The sequence below is a fragment of the Molossus molossus genome, unplaced genomic scaffold (genome assembly GCF_014108415.1).
Source record: "Molossus molossus isolate mMolMol1 unplaced genomic scaffold, mMolMol1.p scaffold_m16_p_13, whole genome shotgun sequence".
NCBI lineage: Eukaryota > Metazoa > Chordata > Mammalia > Chiroptera > Molossidae > Molossus > Molossus molossus.
In genome coordinates this window covers 41,996,267-42,016,951 of record NW_023425348.1, presented here as the reverse complement: position 1 = coordinate 42,016,951, position 20,685 = coordinate 41,996,267, and the positions used below count along the sequence as shown (strand labels likewise).

Here is a 20,685-nt window from a genome sequence, read left to right as displayed (position 1 = left end):
TTTCTCTCTTCCTCTCTCTCCCTCCCACACTACCTGAACAAAAAATAGGAACATGTCCTCAGATGAGGATTAAAAAAAACAAAACAAATTCTGCCCTAGCTGGTTTTTCTCAGTGGTTAGAGCTTTGCCCCTTGGACTGAAGAGTCTCGGGTTCGATTCCTGGTCAAGGGCATGTATTTTGGTTGCAAAAAAAAGGACATCTGTCCTGGCCGGTTTGGCTCAGCAGTTAGAGCATCGGCCTGCGGTCCAGAGAGACCCGGGTTCTGTTCCACTAAGGGCATGTACCTCGGTTGCAGTTTGTCCCCGGCCCTGGTTGGGTCGTGTGGGTGGCGACCACTCGATGTGTCCCTTTCACGTTGATGTTTCTCTCTCTCTCTTCCACTCTATCTGAACAAAATATCGAAAAATGTCCTCGGGTGAGGATAAAAAAAAAGACTCACAATAGCGCAGTGAGCTATATATCCTGTCCCTATTAACCATGTCTTCTCCACTGTACCAGAGGATTTCAACTACCAAACAATATAAGCAGGTTCTAGTAGCCCTCCTCAGAGGAGCCTCTATTTTCATTGGAGTAAGAGGTACCTCTCCCAACCTGAATCCCAGTAGTCTTTGAATTACGAACTTGCCTGGGAAGCTCCCATCCACAGCCCACCTGCCATCATTCCTACTCTGTAACCAAAGAGTAGAATGTAAGGAAACCATAAGTATTCTATATCCCCTTCATGGCTTTCTTCTGCCAAAGATAAGATCTTGGGTCATCAAGTCTTGGCAGCAAGGTCAGAGTTCTCTCAGCTTAATGAAATGAGAAAGACAAAGAGGTGCCTCCAAATGAACACTTCAATATCTACTGTAATCCTGGGCACAGAGTAATGGAAGGACAACTGGATTAGGAGTCAAGAGACATGTGTTTATGCCCGGCCAGTGTGGCTCTGTGGTTGAGCATTGACCCATGCACCAAGAGGTCACCGATTCGATTCCTAGTCAGGGCACATGCCCAGGTTGTGGGCCAAATCCCCAGCACGGGGCATGCAGGAGGTGGCCAATTGATGTTCTCTCTCTTCAATGTTTCTATCGCTCTCTCTCTCTCCCTTCTTCTTTCTCTAAAATCAATAAAGAAAAAAAGTTAAAAAAAAAAAAAAAGAGCTGAAGGAGCAATAGTTGATTGTAGATACTCACCTCCTGTCCTGTGGCCACATCCATTGCAGTGTACACAGTGCCTGAAGCACTGAACAACAGGTGGGGAGAAAAGGGGGGGAAACATAAGTATTAAATGAAGCGATACTTGTCAAACGCAGCTCTATACACAATCTGGCAATGCAAGTGTTAATAATAACATCAGCAAAAACAATCTTCCCCACTGCCCCTCCACCTTCTCATATTTGAGAGGCAGTATGTAGTAGTAAAGAGAAACAGCCTCCAGTGGCCAAAAGATCTGAGTTCCAATCTGGAACTTCTACCTCCTGTCTGCTAGATATATAATCTTGAACAAGTTATTCCCTGAGCTTCACTTTCCTCATTTACAAAGTGAAGACAAGGGTATAAGAGAGTATGAGAGAATTTTAATCAATTAGTTCGTCAAGCACTAGCCAAGTGCTTAAAATACAGCAGGTCTTCAATATACCGAGTAGGGCATAAGTAGGCTTACAGTTGTTCGTATGGAAAATAATACAATAATTAATGAATAATACCAGAATAAACTCTGTGTTCTGCATACTCACAACCGTAAACCGACTTTTGCCCCACTCTATATACTAGTTTCCTGCTCTGGCTGCCCATCTCTTCTCCTTCGTCCCTCTTGTGGTTTTAACTTCTTGTGGCCTCAAACTTTCCATCTGTAAACCAGGTTGTAAGATTAGATCTATGATTTTTCAGCTGAGGGTAAGGAGTAAAAGGGCCCTACAGAAATTTTCAGAATGGAGTGGGGAATGGCTTATGTTTTTAGCAAAAAGAAATATAGACTTCTGGGGTAACAGTAATGTTCTGTTTCTTAACCTGGGTACTGGTTACATGGGTGTGCTCACTTTATGAAAATTCATCAAGATGTGCAATCACATACGTTAGATTCAATTAAAATTTACATTAAAAAACTGTAATTATTAGAAACTACAAAAACTTAAAGAACTACATTGAATCATCTAAAACAATCTCAAGGTGTCCTTCCCACTTTGATACTACATCCCTTTCAAACAGTGTTTTTCAATTTAAGCTATCAAGAGGTTATGTGAATTTTACTTTACAGTTTGTATTATAAAACAGGTTTACATTTTTCAATTTTTCAAACATAAAATATTAAATATGCTTTTTAAATTACATATGCTCCCAGAAAATCTGATATTTCTACCCCATCCCCAGGGTTTCACTACACACACACACACACACACACACACACACACACACATTCACACACAAAGAGAAAGAGAGTGGGAGGAAGGGAGAAAAATATTAGAAATAATTCCGGGAAAATAATCATGTCCACTCTAAATAACTAAAAGCCTCATTTTATGCCTATAACCATAAACCCTGTATATTTGTAGGTAATGATAGGCAGCAATATTTGTAACTTTGCGTGTCATATGTTGCAGATGATAAGATGCAATTTGAAGAAATTTAATTCCACGTATTGCAAAAAAAAAAAAGGTATTCTTGGCAAGCCCTGAGATTATGCTTCCCAGGGAAATCAGGTCAATTCAGGGAGAAAAGTCACTTGTGAATCTGCCCTGCAGCTACAAATTATGGTCACTAGCTTCCTAACCATCACTCTTTAGTTGGGATCCAACCTACATGCCAAAAAAACTGTGATCATAAGAAACAGGCTCTCAAATAAGGACCGGATTGTTTGCATTGGCAATTATTTTCCCACTGAGTGATTATCCTACCTCTAGCCATCTTCTGTCATAAATGATGTCTATCTTCCTATGTCCATCCTCCCCCATCCTACCAGATGCATCATTCTTAAAAGACCTAGGGGGATAGACATTTTGGGACTATGTCTCTGCGATTACAGAGGTCTAGAAAGCTACTCAGGTTCTCTGGATAGTACTTGATTATTACTACCTTATATAGACATATGATTAGACATATGAATTCTGGGTCAAAAAAATCTTTAAGTCTTAAAGGGAAGAAGCAAAAATTATAATAGTGCTAATTCATCATATTTATGTGACATTTCTTTTTTTTAAATCATGGAATGTGAAGCATCAGCATAGGTGATTAATAAATATTTCATCCCTCCCTTACACTATCAGGCCTGTCAAAGAAGCAAGGAAAACACATTTTATAGATGTTGCCTATTTATGGGATTCACACACCTGAATTAAAGGAAAATCAGAATTTCTGGATGTGAAAGGCCCAGAATCTACAATTTCTCTCCCTTACATTCATGGATAAGAAACTGAAGTCCAGAGATGGGACCTGACTTGCCCACACTTGTCCATGTACCTTTCTGCTACATTCTCAGTATCTCAATGTAATTAGCGAAAGGAAATGCCATACCAGATCACTCTTACTTCCTTCTCAAGATGTTAACTGTCTTATATCAGGTCAGACTCATGAAAGCATATCTGGGAGAAAAAGCACTCCACTAGGAAAAATATGAGACTCATTCAAGTCCCCGGTTGTTTTAAGGATTAAACAAACGCTGCAAATAACAGATGTAAGCTATAGAATATTGCATAACTAAAACACCAATATGCTATACAATACTTTATCCTATTTTCAGCAGTTTTTGGACTTATAAGAAAAAAACTAAAACAGAAAATTTCAGTGACTTCATTAGCAGCAATGCTTTCATTCAACTAACACTGATAGCTCTCTACAAGCCAGATTTTTTTTTTCTTTTTAATTTTTGCTATTTCTGTAGATCTATAGAAATCTCATTATTTTCTTTTTTATATAGAGATACAACTTACCCAAAGTAATTACACAAATACTAAGTGAATTTGATAATTTTTCAATATGTATACACCCATGTGTTCACCACCACCCTCACCCATGAAGGTTCCTTCATGCCCCTTCCCAATCAGCAGCCCCCTCTCAGACACAACAATTTTTCTGGCTTCCATTAGCATATATTAGTTCTGCCTGTTCTTGAAATTCACATAAATAAAATCATAGAGTATCTGATCGTTTATGTCTGGTTTCTTTTGCTCAAAATAACGGCCAAACACTTTAAGTTTTATCACAGTATACAGTTGACCTTTGAATAAAACAGGGGCACTGATATCCTGTGTAGTCAAAAATCTATGTATAGCCCTGGCCAGTTTGGCTCAGCGGTTAGAGCGTCGGCCTGCGGTCCTGAGAGACCCGGGTTCGGTTCCCGCTAAGGGCACGTACCTCGGTTGCAGTTTGTCCCCGGCCCTGGTTGGTCGTGAGGGTGGCAGCCACTCGATGTGTCCCTTTCACATCGATGTTTCTCTCTCTCTCTGTTCCTCCCTCTCCTTCCCACTCTACCTGAACAAAAAATGGAGGGATGTCCTCCGGTGAGGATAAAAAAAAATTTTTTTAAATCTATGTATAACTTCTGTCTCCCCAAAAACATAACTACTAATAGCCTACTCTTGACCAGAAGCCTTACCAATAACATAAATAGTGAATTAACACATATTTTGCCTGTCATATGTATTATATACTATATTCTTATAATAAAATAGAGAAAATAAAATGTTAAGAAAATCATAAGGGCCCAGCAAGTGTGGCTCAGTGGACTGAGCATTGCCCCATGGACTGAAAGGTCCCAGTTTGATTCCCGGTCAAGGCACATTCGCAGGTTTAGGGCTAGATCTCCAGGGAGGTGGGGTGTAGGAGGCAACCGATCCATATTTCTTGCTCTCATTGATGTTTCTATTTCTCTCTCCCTTCCTCTCTCTATGAAAAAAATCAATAAAAACATATATTTTTTAAAAATCATAAGGAAGAGAAAATACATTTACAGTATTTATTGAAAAAATTGTATATAAGTGGACCCATACAGTTCAAACCTGTGTTGTCCAAGGGTCAACTGTATTACAATTCTTTATTTCACCATCTCCTTCTGTAGACATGAGGTCTGATTCATAGCTGTATTCCCAGTGCCTACCACATAACAGGGCTCAATTAAGATTTGCTGAGTTCAGTACACTGAGGGCAGCATACAAGATGCAGAGAAGGAACCAGTGAACAGAAGACATGAATTCTGCCATCCACCTAGAAACACAGGTCCCATTACACTAACAGAAGGATTTGTAGTTCCAAGTCTCCCATTTCATATTAGTGCTGGCAGATCTCAGCACCAGGTAAATAGGGTTAATCAAAAAAAGCAGAGCTATAATTTGGGAAGGATGTTTTATGCTAAGAAAATAAATAGTTTTTCAATTCTCACTGCAGGGGTATTTTTAGCAACATGGTCAGCTAATGGCACATCTCTCCTATTAAACATAATTCTGCCAAATCTGAAGTCCACCTAACATAACACCTTCAGATGGGGGAGGGGTGAAATAGAGAAAGAAGAACAAAGTTTCTGAGAAGCAAAACAAAAGCAAAATCACATAAACCAGCACACACAATTTTAAGTCATTTCTCTAAGGAAAGAAAATATCCTTACTAACCCTTGTCCAATCTTCTCAAACCGTGTATATTTCTTCTTAGGATCGCCCACACTCACTATGCTCCCTTTGAAAGAAACAAAAATGAATCATTTTTCCCAGCTCAAGATACAAAACAGGTCCCATGTTTCCCCAAACCCTGGAGTTGGCAAATGTCCCTCCAACACCCAGAAACTAAATAAAAGAGGTCCTTAGTTTTTTCCCATGAGTTCCATCTGAAAGTTTCATTTTCTTACACTTTTATTCATAGTAATCTATTCCATTTCTGAATTCCTAAGAGCCATTTATTCATTTTAAATTCATTCATTCAATAAACATTTTCTCATTTAATATGCTCAATGACTATGTGCAAAGTCCTATGTTGAGTGCTAGGAATAAAGAGGTATTTGACACAGTTAAGAACACCTCTGCTCTCAAGAAGCTCAATTTCATGGAGGAGACAGACAAGCATAAAGCTCCATGAAAATATAATAATCACTGTGCTAGATGGCAAGGGGGTACAGAAAGAGGCACAAAATACAGATTGGAAAGGCCTCAGATGGGAAGTGATATCTGGACTGATTTTTGCAGGGTAAGTATAAGTTAGGGAAAGAAAGTTGAGAAGGGGTTACAGCAGAAGTATGTCAAGTGCAAAGACAAAGAGGTATGAGAGAGTTCACTGGGTTTCACAATTTGTAATCTAGAGATAGTGAAACTGAGGTTCACAGAGGGAAGATACTTCCTCCCAAGGTCACAGAGCAAAGGGCTAAGAGCGGGAGTTTGGTTTTCAGTCTCCCAGTCCAAAGTGCTTTCTGCTAATACCAATTAATAAGATTTGGTATTTTTCATATACATTATCTCAATTGATTTGCCAATGAGACAGGTAGCAACATTCCTATTTGAAGGATAAGAAAAAGGAGGCCCAGGAACAGTAGGAAATTGCCCAAGTCCCAAGTCTGTGACAGGACTGGGGCCTCAACCCAAGTGTCCTTAACTACCACGCAGTCTGCTTTCCATAATCCTAAGTATTAATTTTTTTAAAAAATCTGGTTCAGAGAAAAAGACTACATAGAGGAGCAAATAAATGACTAGATAATGGCTTTTCTTATTTCATCTTTTCATAAGGGCTCAGGGCAACTTTTTAAAGAGTAAATTTTCTTTTTAAACAAAAATGATAAAGAAAAAATTGAGAGCTACTAAGCTAGAGATCCAGAAACCTCAGCTTTCAAAAGCAACACCACCTTGCAGATTTGGCCAGATCAGTCACATCAAATCCTCTTTAGAGGTATACAGGTACAAAGAATATATCAAATCCTTTATCAAATGATTTTTTTCAAGCCCACAGATCAACCTAGTCCTTCCTTCTAATATAAATTCTCTTGCAGTTTACTGGAGCACAGAAGCAAGCTACACTAAATAGACCCCCATTTATATCATTAAAGAAAGTAATATCTTAGTTTCCACCTGAGAGCAAGGGGCAGCATGCTCTAGTTATAAGAGCACAAGTTGTGTTCTAGCCCTAGCCCTGACACTTTCTGGCTATGTGATTTGGGGCAAGGTATTTAGCAACCCTGAGCCTCAAATACCGCCAAAAAAAAAAAAAGGATTATAATGTCCGTCTTCACAAGGCAAATATAAGGGATAAATGGGGGGAAAAAAATCAATAAAATACCTTATTTGTCATTTGGTACATAGTACAAGCCCACAAAATGTTAGCTTCCCTTCTTCCTTTCCCTAAAACCAAGATGGCAGATCTGTCTTCCCCTAGGTCAATGGCAAACATACAAATAATTTTTAAAAAATCAATCCAGCATTCTTTCCCACCAAATACAGATAGGGCCTCAGTCTTTCTCAATACAACATTCCAGATTATTCACTAGATATAAGTGATTGGTCATCTACATAACCCATGCCTAGGGGTGAGGGATGCATGGACCTTGAAGTAAACTATCCACATTCTCTCTCATCCTAATATGGAATTCAATCAGGGCTGGTGAGGCAGAGGAGGGCGGGGTGAGGAGAAGCACAGTTTGTGGCTAAGATATAAGCGTAGCGAGCCAGCCATGAACAGCAAGCTTAGGACTGAGATCTTTATAGCCATAAAATTCTATATTTGTATTCGACCAATCATATAGCAGAGGAAGGTTCAGAAAGCTACAAAGTGCTTACGCAATTTCTCCAAGATCTCTTCATCAGACATTTTAGGCTTCTTCTTCTGCTTCTCAGTATTCCGGGTCAGTGCATCTGGAGGAGTGGTATTACTCTCAGTAGGTGAAATGGGAGATGTAGCCACATCCCGAGTTGGAGTGACAGGAATTGGTTCAATCACAGACCGTGTGTATACCTGCATTGTTAGTACAAGAATTTGAAAGGCCAGCCTTTGTTAGGGATAGGGAAGCTCAGGAGCCTCTCTTAAATGTATGTTAGAACATCCACAGAAGAACAAATCCCAACACACTCATCCCTTCTCCCGGGTCAAAATCTATGCTCCTCTTCCTCTATGCCAGGCCCATCCTCTGTGGTTGGAATAACCTTCCTTGCTCTCAGTGTACACAAGGGTGAGTGAGAGTCTGAACACTAAAGATATTCAACACAGGTTAGACAACTTTCAACAAAAATTATTTAAAGGACAGTCTATCATTGGATGGGAATCTCCTTCATCTCAAAATTTTATTCTTTCCCAAGCTGAAATGAATACCCGGTATTTGCACTACTAATACAACACAACACTATCTTCTTTTGAGTTACTCCCTCTTTAAATCCTGAACACTTGCAGAGGAGGAATTGCAATTTTTCTTCTTAAAGGGTCAGTAGGGTACAGTTATTTAGACCACAGACTCTAGAACCTCACTGCTTGGGCTAAAATCTCAACTCTTATTTTTACCGTTTGTATGACCTTTGGCAAATGACTTAGCTTCTTTGTGTTTCAGTTTCCTTGTTTGTAAAATGGTGACACTAAGGATACCTATTTTATAGGGTTGTTGTAGTAATAAATCAATTAATGTGTGAAATGATTAAAATCATGCCCAAAAGATGTTGAGCTTTTAAAATTTTGCTAATTCTATTATCTCTCATATTCATTTATTTAATAAACATTTACTGAGAATCTACTCTTTGCCTCACTATACAAAATGCTGCCCATCCTCTTGTGAATAAAGTCTGTGAGAAAGTTATAACTACAAGGCAGAAAGGGATAAAAGTCATTTAAAAAGGAGCAACTGAACTATTGAGGTTCAGATTATTTGTGCTCCCTTTCCCCAGAAGGTCCTTTAAAGCATTTGTCAGATTTATTTCATAAGAATATCACAACTATCTTTTGGCTAATCTATCAGCTCTATGCAGATAGTGAATGTGTCATTCATCTCTGAGCAGTTGCCTAATAAAAAGCATGCATTTAGATAAATGTTTGATGAATCAATGAATAAATAAATGGGATTCTTCAGCTAGATCCTGAAGATAGACAGGATTTTAATAAGAGGAAATGGAAGAAAACTTAAGTCAAGACACTGAGATCAGAGAGGAGGGCTTCTTTCCTGACTGTTCTAGCATAATGATTTCTTAATTTTCTACTCTTATACCTATAGACAAAGGATACCCTGGCACCTAAGGCCTGTACTTTCATGCCTTGTCTTCTTCTTCTTCAGTTCCCCTGACATAGCTCATTGAGGGTCCAAACCCTGCTTTTTCCTTGTCCACTAGTCTCCTTCTCTGGCTCCCGGCACAGATCTGCACACACAAAAAGCCACTGTGTTATGCTGGAAAGCAACCTGCACTTAGAACAAATTACCTGCTTTCAATCCTGGCTCTTTTGCTTACTAAGAAACTTTAAGTAGATCACTTCACCTGTCTAAATCTCAGATTCTTTTTCTATAAATTAGGAATTAATGGTGCCTTTTTTAGAAAGGAATGCTATAAAGATCAGATTTACCCATTTGTTCATTCAATATTTACTGCTTTTTTGATACCTGCCAAAAACTATATTAAGCACTGCAAATACATACATACATACTTTTGAGGAGTTCACAATTCAGTAGGAAAAAAAAATTTTTTTAATGAACATGACTGCAAACCAAAAAAGGCCATAGCAATGTAAGGTATCTTGAAAACTCTCCAATTTTGAAGCTCATTTTCCTTAAGATGACTTTGTGACCTACAGAAAGGTGATTCTACAGATTCTGTTTATAAGTCTTCATCCTAAAATGTCATCTAATTCCCCTAAATTTCCTCCACAGAACAACTTCTGCTTAAACACCTCCCTGAATGCTCTAATCCAAAGGAAGCCCCCCCTTTTTTTTTTGTATTATCAGAGCTTAAGTCCTAGATCTTTCATTAAAAAGCTCTTGTCATAATAAAAAGTCCAAAGAAAAAACACTAGGAGAGTTATCATCTGATATAGGGCAACACTCACTGATGCTAAATCAAGTAAAAGGCACAGGGCCCATCGTATGCACAGTGAGGGCAGATGAACTGTAGCTATTCTGAGACGAAAGAACCTCCAAGGAAGTTAAATAAAAATCATTGCCAATATCAGGCATCCAGATATTAATAGCAGTAATGTACTTATCAGTTCTCTTGGGTCTTTCAGTATCATCAATGATGTTCTAAGAGACTGAACGCTGCACATTTAACAGAGAAGAAAAGATCTGCAGTCGGCTAATTTGTTCCTTCCCAGGAGACTGGAATAATTTATGTTAGTCCTGCACTAAGTAACATTAATTCTGTATATCTTCCTGTCTGTGGAGAACAAACTAAGTAAACGAGGGCTGAGTTGGTATAAACACCAATTATTCAGAACACTTTGAAACTATCTGCAAACCCATGATAAATATATATACAACTTATTGTCTTTAGTCATAAAGAAAGTACCTTTCAATCAAGTTGGTTCAACAATCTCACCAACTCTAAAATCTAACGACCACTACCAGAGTATGAAACCTCTGGGCCCCGAGCATCAACCCTACCCTCTCCCTCCAAACTCTAATGAATCACAAGGCTGTCCATGTCCCCAAGGACTCACAGATTTTGTGTGCTCTGGACGTGGAGCAATCACTGGAGGTGGGGTAGCATCATCATCATCATCTTCATCTTCTGAAACTGGTGGCACTGCGGGGGTCTCAGATACAGTCTTCACATTCTGTGCAGTGAAGAAAAAGCCAGATTCATCAGGTCCAGCTGACATGAAACTTAAGCTACCAAGATTTAAACAGGACTGCTGGTGCTGGGCATAACATAAAACTGACAGTGCCAGGCATGTATGTATAAGCCACTAGCTTTGGTGACCATAGGCAATGAAGCTATCCTTTTGTCTCAGGTTTCACCATGTGAGGAATGTGGAGAAAAAGTAGTGGTGTAATTATAACAAGTCACTTTCAGTTCTAAAATGCAACAGAGGTTCCTTCCCTGTCAAAGCATATATTTTGATATTTTTCTGCTCTAATTATTTTTCTCCCTACTATTGTTCTCAACAAAATTTAACTAGGGAACCAAGATGGGAATTAACTCGACTGCCTCTTTGTCATCGGGTTGTGGCCTTGGGGCACCCTGATGTATACTCTAAACTCCAGGTTTGTTTGCTCCCTGATACTAGAGAAAGGAATTTCATCATCTTTCTTAGCAACACATTCTCTTTTCCCATGTGACAGCTTTGGGTGGTAGTATTAACAACTACCAGAATCAAGAGATACAGGTTTTGTCCCAAATTTTTGTTTCTTATTCTGGGGTCCTTGGGCAAAGCTGACCTACTCTAAGGCACAAGTGTCTCATCTCTAAAATGGGTATAATGACAGCAGCTGTCTGCCTTACTCAGAGGGCCATGGGGAGGATACAATAACGCAATATGGGTGTAACAACACTTTGTACAGGATAAGGTGCTAGAAAGATGTAAGGACTCAATTAAATTATCATTATGTCTAAAAACTACAAACCTCTATTTTTATTTTTATTATTTTTTTTTTCAAACCTCTATTTTTAAAAAAGCCAGTGATTTTAACTCATTCACGTGTTTACTGGGTCCCAGACTCTCTTCTACAGTTTGGGGCTGTATTGAAGGACAAAATAAAGTCCCTGGTCTATGGCTTACATTTTAGAAGAGGAAACAGTCAAAATTAACCAATGTGTCAGGTAGTAGTAACAAGATAAACTAGGAGAGTAGAGATTGGTTGGGAGTAGGAAACTACTACTTTAGACAGAATACTCATGGAAAGACCTCTCCAATGAGAACTCACAGAATCGGCGGTCTGAATGAACTAAGAGAGCAAGCCATGGGACTCGCTGGGAAAATGAATATTCCTGGCAGATGAGAGAATTCAATGAATTTAATAAATTTTTAGAGTTGTGTGATCATCACCATAATCTGGGGAGGGGGGTGTTTGTTTTGTTTTTGGTTGTAACACTATAGAAGAATCCAACTGGATCATTTGGAGAAGCTTCCCTGTTTTGTCTTTACAATTTAGGCTGGTCAGATCCAGAGAAGAATCTTCTAATCCCTTGCTTTAAGAAGAAAACTTTGACTACTAGCATTCTAGGAGCCTGGTAAGCAGAGAGGATGAGTATTCAGTATGTATATATTCACTTAATTATCCTGTTTTTGATATGATACTCTTATCTTTAATTATGTCTGAAATCCTCAGTTTTACTCTCTCCAGAGAATAAACCCCCAGTTTTCTACTAGGGAAGAGAAGGGCAATCACTCAGTGGTGTCAAATAGGGGAAGAGATGTGGGGATCTAACTGCATCTTAAATAACTTGAACTGCATCCGCTGTTAGCACTCTTCCCTCCCACTCTACTTCACCTCGTTTCAGAAGCGCTACAAATTCCTGAGCCTTCTGAGAATTCTGCAGCCCAGATACACAGATCAGCTTTGCCCACCATCAGCTTTGGAGTCAGGCTCCTGGTGTCAGTTACTGCTTATCTATCTATCTGTCACTGTCCCCCTACTTGGCTGCTTTCCTCTTTTCCTGTTCTCTCCATTCTTCTAGGTTTAATGCCTTTAAAAGACCATTCCTTTATTATCGTTCTAGTGAGATTTAAAGAAATAGTTGCCTCTGTTCAATCTACCTACCATCTTTAACAGGTATTCCTGAAGAATATTCACTTTAAACTCCTCTTATTTTTATATTATTTAAAATGCATAGTAAGAATTGACTGGTTTTACATACAATTAAAAATTTTACTTTTAAAAAGCTGCTTTGTTGAGGTATTATTTGCATGCCATAAAATTCACCTGGACAATTTCAATGATTTTATTAATTTTATACACTTGTACAACAATCGCCACAATCTAATTTCAGAACATCCCCATCCCCTCAAAAAGTTTCCCTGTGCCCTTCTATAGGTCATTCAAACTCCCATGCCCAGCCCTAGGAAACCACGAATCTTTCTGTCTGTATACATTTACCTTTTCTAGGCATTTTATATAAACGGACGCATACAACAAGTAGTCTTTTGTTTCTAGCTTCTTTTAATTAGCATCAAGTTTGTGAGGTTCATCCTCATTGTGGCATTATCAGTACTTCATTCCTTTTTATGTCTGAATACTATTCCACTGTATTGATATAATGCTTTTTTTTTTTTTAATCCATTCATCAATTGGCATTTGGGTTGTTTCCACTTTGGGACTACTATGAATAATGCTCATATGAACATTCATGCACAAGTTTTTGTGTGAATGTATCTTTTCATTTCTATTGGATATATACCTAGGAGTGGAACTGCTAGGTCATAAGGTAACTCTATGCTTACCCCTGTGAGGAACTGCTAGACTGTTTTCCACAGAGGCTGCACCATTTTACACTCTCACCAGCCATTCTGAGGGTTCCAATTTCTTCCTTTATTTTTTCACTCCAGTGCTTCGGTTCTCTAATTCTTCTTAAATCTCTTCACCTAAACGCCCTGTGTTCCTTATTCTTATATTTTGCATCTGTCTTTATAATTTGTATTCTTAATTCATCCTTATATGTAGTTTTTAATCCTTGTGAAATTATTCATTTAGTAATATTTTTAATTTCTAAGAATTCTCTTTTATCCCCTAAGATGTTAGTTTAGACTAAAATGCACATCCAACTATATCAGTCTCCTATGTAAAATATTCCTTAGCTCTAGCACAAAGTCCAAGTTCTTTGGCCTGAAATGATGAATCCTTGACTTGGCTTTTGTTCATGCTACCTCACACAACAAAGCATTTTCCTTTTCTCTGCCTGGTATCATTACCTGCGTTTACCTGACACCATAAGTTCTTGTTTTTGTGTCCTGATTCCTCACTAATTTTTGAGATCGAGAGCAAAAACCTTACCAGTAATTGAATCCTCAGCCTATCACACAGTAGGTGTTCATTTTATAAATGAGAATTCAGCACTGAAAGGCATATCATCTGAAATCTCAAACCAATGCCACAAATAATATAATTTTAGAGCCAGAAGGCCCTTAAAATCATGTTTGTTAAATTAACAAATCATTAGGGCCCAACAACTCTGTTTGAACTTCCCTGTACTACTAGGCAGAATAAATCACTCCATTAAATATGAACCCCACTGTACTTATTTATACCTCTCTTGCAGCCCTTATCCCTATAGTCTATTAATTTTCCCTCTAGGACTGAGATAGTGCACATTCCTTTTTGTATCACCAACACCTGGGCACAAAGAAGGTGTTAAGTAAATATGTATAGTATGAAGGAATAAATGAATGATCAGGAGAACTGAATTTTCTATTGGTTTCTACTATTAACTCATTCAAGGGTAGGGAGCAAGTCATTAAATCTCTCTGAGTCTCAATTTCTTAAACTGTGTTATGGGGATAACAATCCTGTCCAATTATTTCACAAATCAAGTGAAGTGATCTGTATGAAACCAATATGGTAAATAATGACATGCTACCACAATACAAACCATATCCCTCATGTAAAAACAGTACGGAAATACCAAGTCCTGAGCCACAGGGACAAACGTTCTGAATTGGGAGAGAAAATATCTTGACAACCTGAGTGGTTTTAACTATAGATACTAAACCAGTACAGGTTTTTACCAAGCAGGTGTTATCCTCTCTGCCATATGGCATGAGCCCCAGGGCTCCTCCTCCTCCTCTCTAATGAACAACATAGCTATGGCTTTACTGCACTCTCCTTTATAAGACCTCTCTGACATCTTCTTTCTCAGTCCCCAGCCACGGTGTGAAGAATCCTGGACTAGCACTCAGAAGACCCACATTCTAATCTAGTTCTGCCACAGTACCTAATTACTAGTCTCTAGGAAACTGTTTTTCTACCTGTGAAATGGGAATGATAATACTTTCTTCACAAGGTAATTATAAGGACTAATTGAGCTAATATATATAAGGTTATTAGCACTGTGCCTGACACATATTAACCACTCAATATATGATAGCTGTTACTCCTCCCATTAAAGCATAAAGATATTTGAGCCATAAAGCAATGCTTAAGCTTCCTTCAATAATTTACTATTCAGCCTTGGCCAATTTGGCTCAGCGGTTAGAATGTCAGCCTGCAGATCAATGAGTCCTGGGTTCAATTCTGGTCAAGGGCATGTACCTCACTTGCGATTCAGTCCCCAGCCCTGGTCGGGGTCATGCAGGAGGCAACCAATCAATGTGTCTCCCTCACATCGATGTTTCTCTCTCCCTCTCTCTCTTTTCTCTCTCTGTCCCTCCTACTCTATCTGATGATTAATAGAAAAATATCCTCGGGTGAGGATTAAAAAAAAAATTTACTATTCAATAGTGGTAAGAACCTCCCAAAGATCTTAACATTTGCTAATTCTACCCCATCTTTTAATTCTATATCTTCCATTAGATGAAAGAATGAATCAGGGGAAAGCAACACAGTCTGGGAATCTGATACCTATTGCCATTAACCCTTCTCAATTTCAGTTTTATCAACTATAAAACAAAAGTAATAACTGACTTCACTGAACTCCAGTCAGGATTACAAGAAATGGTAATAAGAAAGGACCGAGCATGCTATCAGGCACTGGACAGGTGAACATTTTTTATAATTGATAACAGTATAAATGACTCAGAGTAAACCAATCTGCACTGTGGGAAGCATGGTTCAAAGTACTTGAATGGTGACTCAATGCTGTGTTAGAACTTACTACTTTCCTGCTTTAAATTCTTTAATAGCCTTTAAGATAAAGTCAAAACTCCTACATGATCTGACCTGTTTACCACTCCCTGTCACCCACTTCTAGTCCCTTCACACTTCACATTCCAGTCATAACAAATTACTTGCTGTTTCCTGTAAAGCATACCTTGCGAACCCCCTTGTCTTGACCCATGCTATTTATTCTGTCTCTGCCTGGAATACCCACATTTCTTCTTAATTCTTACCCTAGACAACTAACTCATTCAGCGCAGACTCAACCATCAAGAAACTCTCTTATACATCCAACTTTTCATTCAGTAAGTGGTTACCTGCCAGATGTCATGCATACAGCAATAAACAAATCAGACCTAACCCCTGGCCTCATGAACTTCTAGCACACTGCATTGTAACTGTTGGTTGTTGCCTTCGTGTCACTCACAAGACTAGGAGATTATTGGACAATGTTTGAGTCAGCCCTATATTGCCACTTCTCCACAGAGTAGAGGTTTTGCAAATGTTTAGTAAATCCACATGACATAACCACCTTTATTCAAGAGACAACATCAGGTGTAAGGAATAGCAGTATTCGCCTGGCTGGTGTGGCTCGGTGTTGAGCATCGACCCATGCACCAAGAGGTCGCTGGTTCGATTCCCAGTCAGGGCATATGCCCAGGTTGTGGGCCAAATTCCCACTGGGGGACATGTAGGAGGCGGCCAATCAATGTTCTCTCTCATCGATGTTTCCATCTCTCCCTCTTACCTCCTCTCTAAACAATAAAATAAAATAAAAAGAATAGCAGTATTCATATATATATCTCACAGCTTACTATTTAAAGATCCTTTCAAACATATCAACATACTTTATTTGCTCTGGAAAATAGAATCTGTGAGCAAAAGAGGCAGAGGGATCTTTGAGGTCATCTAGTTTTACTCACCAGCCCTTCATATGACAGGGCATTCACTACAACTTCAGAGGACACCTTAAATGAACAGAACATGCCCCCCTCAACAATTAGTCCTAATCCTAGTTTTGTATGCCCAAACCAAAGAGAGGACTTCTCTTCTAAATTCAGGTTAAGACATGTCCAAGTATCATCCTCTTTTTATTGATGAAAAACTCAAACTCAGAAAGGCAATTGGCTTTCCCAAGGTTCAAAGTTGCAAATGACAAACTGAACCTAAAGCCACTTCTGGTTCCAAAGTTAGGATTTCTAGAACATTAAAAAAAGCTGGAAGAGATACCTACTGTTTATTAAGCCCAATTCCTTTGCAATCCCCTAGAAAGATAGGGACTCTGAGGCCCAGGGTGTAGGAGTGACCAAGGTGAGTGCCTCCCAGCCCAGGCTCTGCATCTACCACACACTGTCTTGTATCCCTAACCACCATACCTGCCCATATCAGAATAGAGGAAACAAAGACTTACCAAAGTGTTAGAAGAATTATAATCCTCAGCTAATTTATCTGCAAAGGAAAAAAGACCAGGGACTCCATCAGTAAACAATTACAATTCATCTGTTCTTGAGAGCAAAGGAAGTCTATCTGGTCAAGCACTTGCCAGATTCAGAGAATAACAACAGTATTACTTGTAGTATGGGCCCAACACCATGCTAAGCACATTATATACATTACCTCTCTTAATTCTCACTACAGTTCTGAGTACTATTATTATGTTTACTTTTATAGGTTTGGAAACTGAAGTTCAGAGATGTTAAGTAATTTGTCTGGGGTACACACAGGTTACACAGGAGTCAAGAGTTGAATCCTGGTTGAACTCTAAATACTATGCTACAATTATATCCACATCAGCAACTACATCATCCTCAGGCCTGAAAGGTCAAGGACATTTCTTGTAATCTAAAACAAGGAGAGCCCTGACCAGCATGGCTCAGGCGTTAGAGCATTAGAGGGTCATGGATTTGATTCCCAATCAAGGGCACATACCTGGGTTGCAGGTTTGATCCCCAGCCCCAGTTGGGAAATGTGCAGGAAGCAACCAATTGATGTGTCTCCCTTCCACTCTCTCAAAAACATCAATGAGAAAAATATCCTCGGGTGAGGATTAACAAAAAATAAGAAGAAAGAACAGAGAGAGACAGAGAGAAGGAAAGGGAGGGAGGGAGAAAGAGAAAGAATTCATGGCTGGCATTGTCCTGAGCCATCCATGACAAATTATGACCAGCCTGCAGCTTCAGCTTCTAGAAAGGATCCTCCACATCCGTGTCTATTCCCCACAGGGAGAGAAAGACTAAGGCTCAGGAAATGAGAGGCATTAATCATGTCAAGTCTAATTAAAGGCAGGATCTTGTTTCTAACAATAGATTCAAGCTCTCTCAATAAGGTAATTACCATATTTCAGTGATTCTGAGATGTACATTTTTTTCACATTAACATCTCTAAAACAGAGATGTGTCCTACAATCAAAAGCATTTCATGTTTTTGTTTTTTAATCCTCACCTGAGCATATATTTTTACTGATTTTTAGAGAGAGAGGAAGAGAGACAGACAGAAACATCGATGTGAGAGAGAAACATCAATCAGCTGACTCCCATGCACACCCAGACTGGGTATGTGCCCTGACCAGGAATTGAACCAGCAAACTTCTGGCATACAGGACACTGTTCAATCAACTGAACCACCCAGTCAGAGAGCATTTCAAAGAGCAATCTTTTTTCTTTAGTGGTATATAAAATGATGATGCATCTTACAATCAGTGATATCTTAGAATTAATAAAATATGAAACATACACTCAATGGAGATTTTAGCAAGAAAATAAGTTTAAAGACTGAGTATTGTGTTTGATTTTATTCTTTAATTCCTAAAGACCCAAGAAGAAAGTGACTTTGCTGGTTCAAATGGCTTTGCTGGAATTAAGGAGGAGATGTATTCTACCAAATCCAACATATTCCTCACCAAGAACCAAGCCCAGAGAATGTCCAAGATCCCAATTCCATTATATAAGAAAGTGCCAGGTACAGCATCTTCAGTCTATGACAAATAATGAACCCACGAGCTATGATGACATGTTCTTAAACCCTGACTAGCTAGCTATACTCTTGAGAAATCAATTCAGGATATACTTTAAACATAATTCATTTGTTCATTCTGCCTGAAAGAACAGCTTAGGCAAAGCAAAGCACAATACAATGCCCTCACTGCACTACCCCGACCTCATGCTAGTGTTTTTGAGGACTGGGTATTCTGATAATAAATATATCTCATCCATATAAGAAACAAGTAAGCATTGCTCCTTTTAACTGTGATGTACAATGTCTATATATCAAAATCAAATTCCACTGGTTCAAGATCACACAAATCAGGGGATACATAGGGCTAAAGTCCAGAACTTCGAGTTGTCGATCTAAACTACATTTTGCCAATCACATTAGCTACTAATTAGTACAGAAAATAAAATGCTAAACAAAATAGAAAAGTTGTCAAAAATTAGCATGGAGGATTATGCTTGGGTTATAAACAGCAAAGGGTTTAAAGGCCCAAGTTGAAAACACTTTCATCACATCTCAGTTGAGTCACCCTAAATAAGTTGCTTAAGTTTCTCTGAACCTAATTAATTTCTGAGTCTGTAAAAGGGGGATAATAATCCTTGCCCTACCAACCCTACAAGGCCATGGTGAGAATCAAATGAGATCATTCACATACAAACATATACAGATTGAGGCAGTGTTATCATAATTAATAGTATGAGAAGAGAAGAAACAGAAAAAGGAGAGATACAACATTAAAAATAAACTATGCCAAACACAAAATTTTGCCTAGAGTTGGCCCTGGTCTTCCACTTACAGAATATTAAAAATCCTGCATGCACGTGTACATGCACACGCACACATATAGTAAACATTATTCACATATGCGTTCATAGATGAGTATATACACACAATTACCTTAATGTGTATATCTATTCATTCATGAATACTTAAATGGACTTTAATTCCAAACAGAGCTATGCTTCCATATACATGTATGGCACCTGTACACATCTATACGCATGTACACATAAATACAGAAGTTCTTCCAAAGACTTTCCTGCTGAGGCTTTCAAAGCCAGCTCTAATCTTATGTCTCCATGACAAACTCCCTAAAACACAAGTCTAATCTCCTGACTAGAAAACTTGCCCCCTAGCACTCCTCAACCCCAATTCCTCCTTGGAATGCCCCAATCCTTTGATAGGAGAAGTAAGACAGACTCAGCGGGGCCAGACGTGAAAAAGGAAATACTGCTGGGAACACGCACGACCCTCTCCTGGGCACCACCCTGGCAGCATGAGCAAAGCTGCAGTCTGTCATCCTCACCATCTGTGCCCTTTGATACAAGCCAGATACTTGCTGGGGAAAGCATCCTTCAAAATTAGCTAGTACATCCTGGTTCTCACCTTCCCCAGCAATACTGCACTTCAAAAAAGACAGCATGCACTCTGGAAAGAGCACTGAACTCAGAGATAAAAGACCAGCTCTGTCACTAATTTAGCCACATCAGAAAAGCCTTTTTTGGCTTTGTCTGCAAAACAAGGGGGAACTGGAAGTGATATATACTAAGGATATTTCTTGCTCTAACATTCTAAGATGCTATACAAAAGGTAAGTTTCCAGAAATGTAATGTCCTTCTCATTACTTATCTAGGAGAAGAAAAATGTCTCTGCTATGAAAGGAGGTTCTCCAAATGAAGTTACTAGGGGCAAGTTAGTAACCTCAGAGGGTGCTGGTATAGGGTTAAGAGACCTGGATTCTAATCTCAATTCTGCTGTTAAAAACAACTCTGAAAAACACTGTCCCTTATATAGAGTACATCTATAGAATATTTATTATTACTGACCTGTTTTCCATTTGACTAATAAAAATCAGTGCCTGGAGGAAGAAATTGGGCTTGCCTACTTAAAAGATACACATTAAATGTGTTATTAAATAACTTAATGATATTAAAGATAAAAATAATGACAGCTACATTTGCATGGTGTTGTTTATAACCTATAAAGAACTTTCATATTAACAAGCTCCTTTATTCCTCACTACAATC

At 38.7% G+C, this 20,685-nt stretch overlaps 1 protein-coding gene across 2 annotated transcripts in view; it reads right to left on the bottom strand.

The window, feature by feature from the left end:
- The window catches only part of PAK1 (p21 (RAC1) activated kinase 1), a 76,559-nt gene that overhangs the window by 23,397 nt on the left and 32,477 nt on the right, over nt 1-20,685 (bottom strand). For both annotated transcript variants that reach the window (XM_036257827.1, XM_036257829.1), the window contains exons 5-9: nt 17,079-17,116; nt 10,576-10,692; nt 7,728-7,902; nt 5,583-5,646; nt 1,177-1,225 (exon numbers count right to left, since the gene is read on the bottom strand). In XM_036257827.1, coding sequence (XP_036113720.1) covers nt 1,177-1,225; nt 5,583-5,646; nt 7,728-7,902; nt 10,576-10,692; nt 17,079-17,116 — 443 coding nt within the window. The remainder of the gene's footprint in view (nt 1-1,176; nt 1,226-5,582; nt 5,647-7,727; nt 7,903-10,575; nt 10,693-17,078; nt 17,117-20,685) is intronic.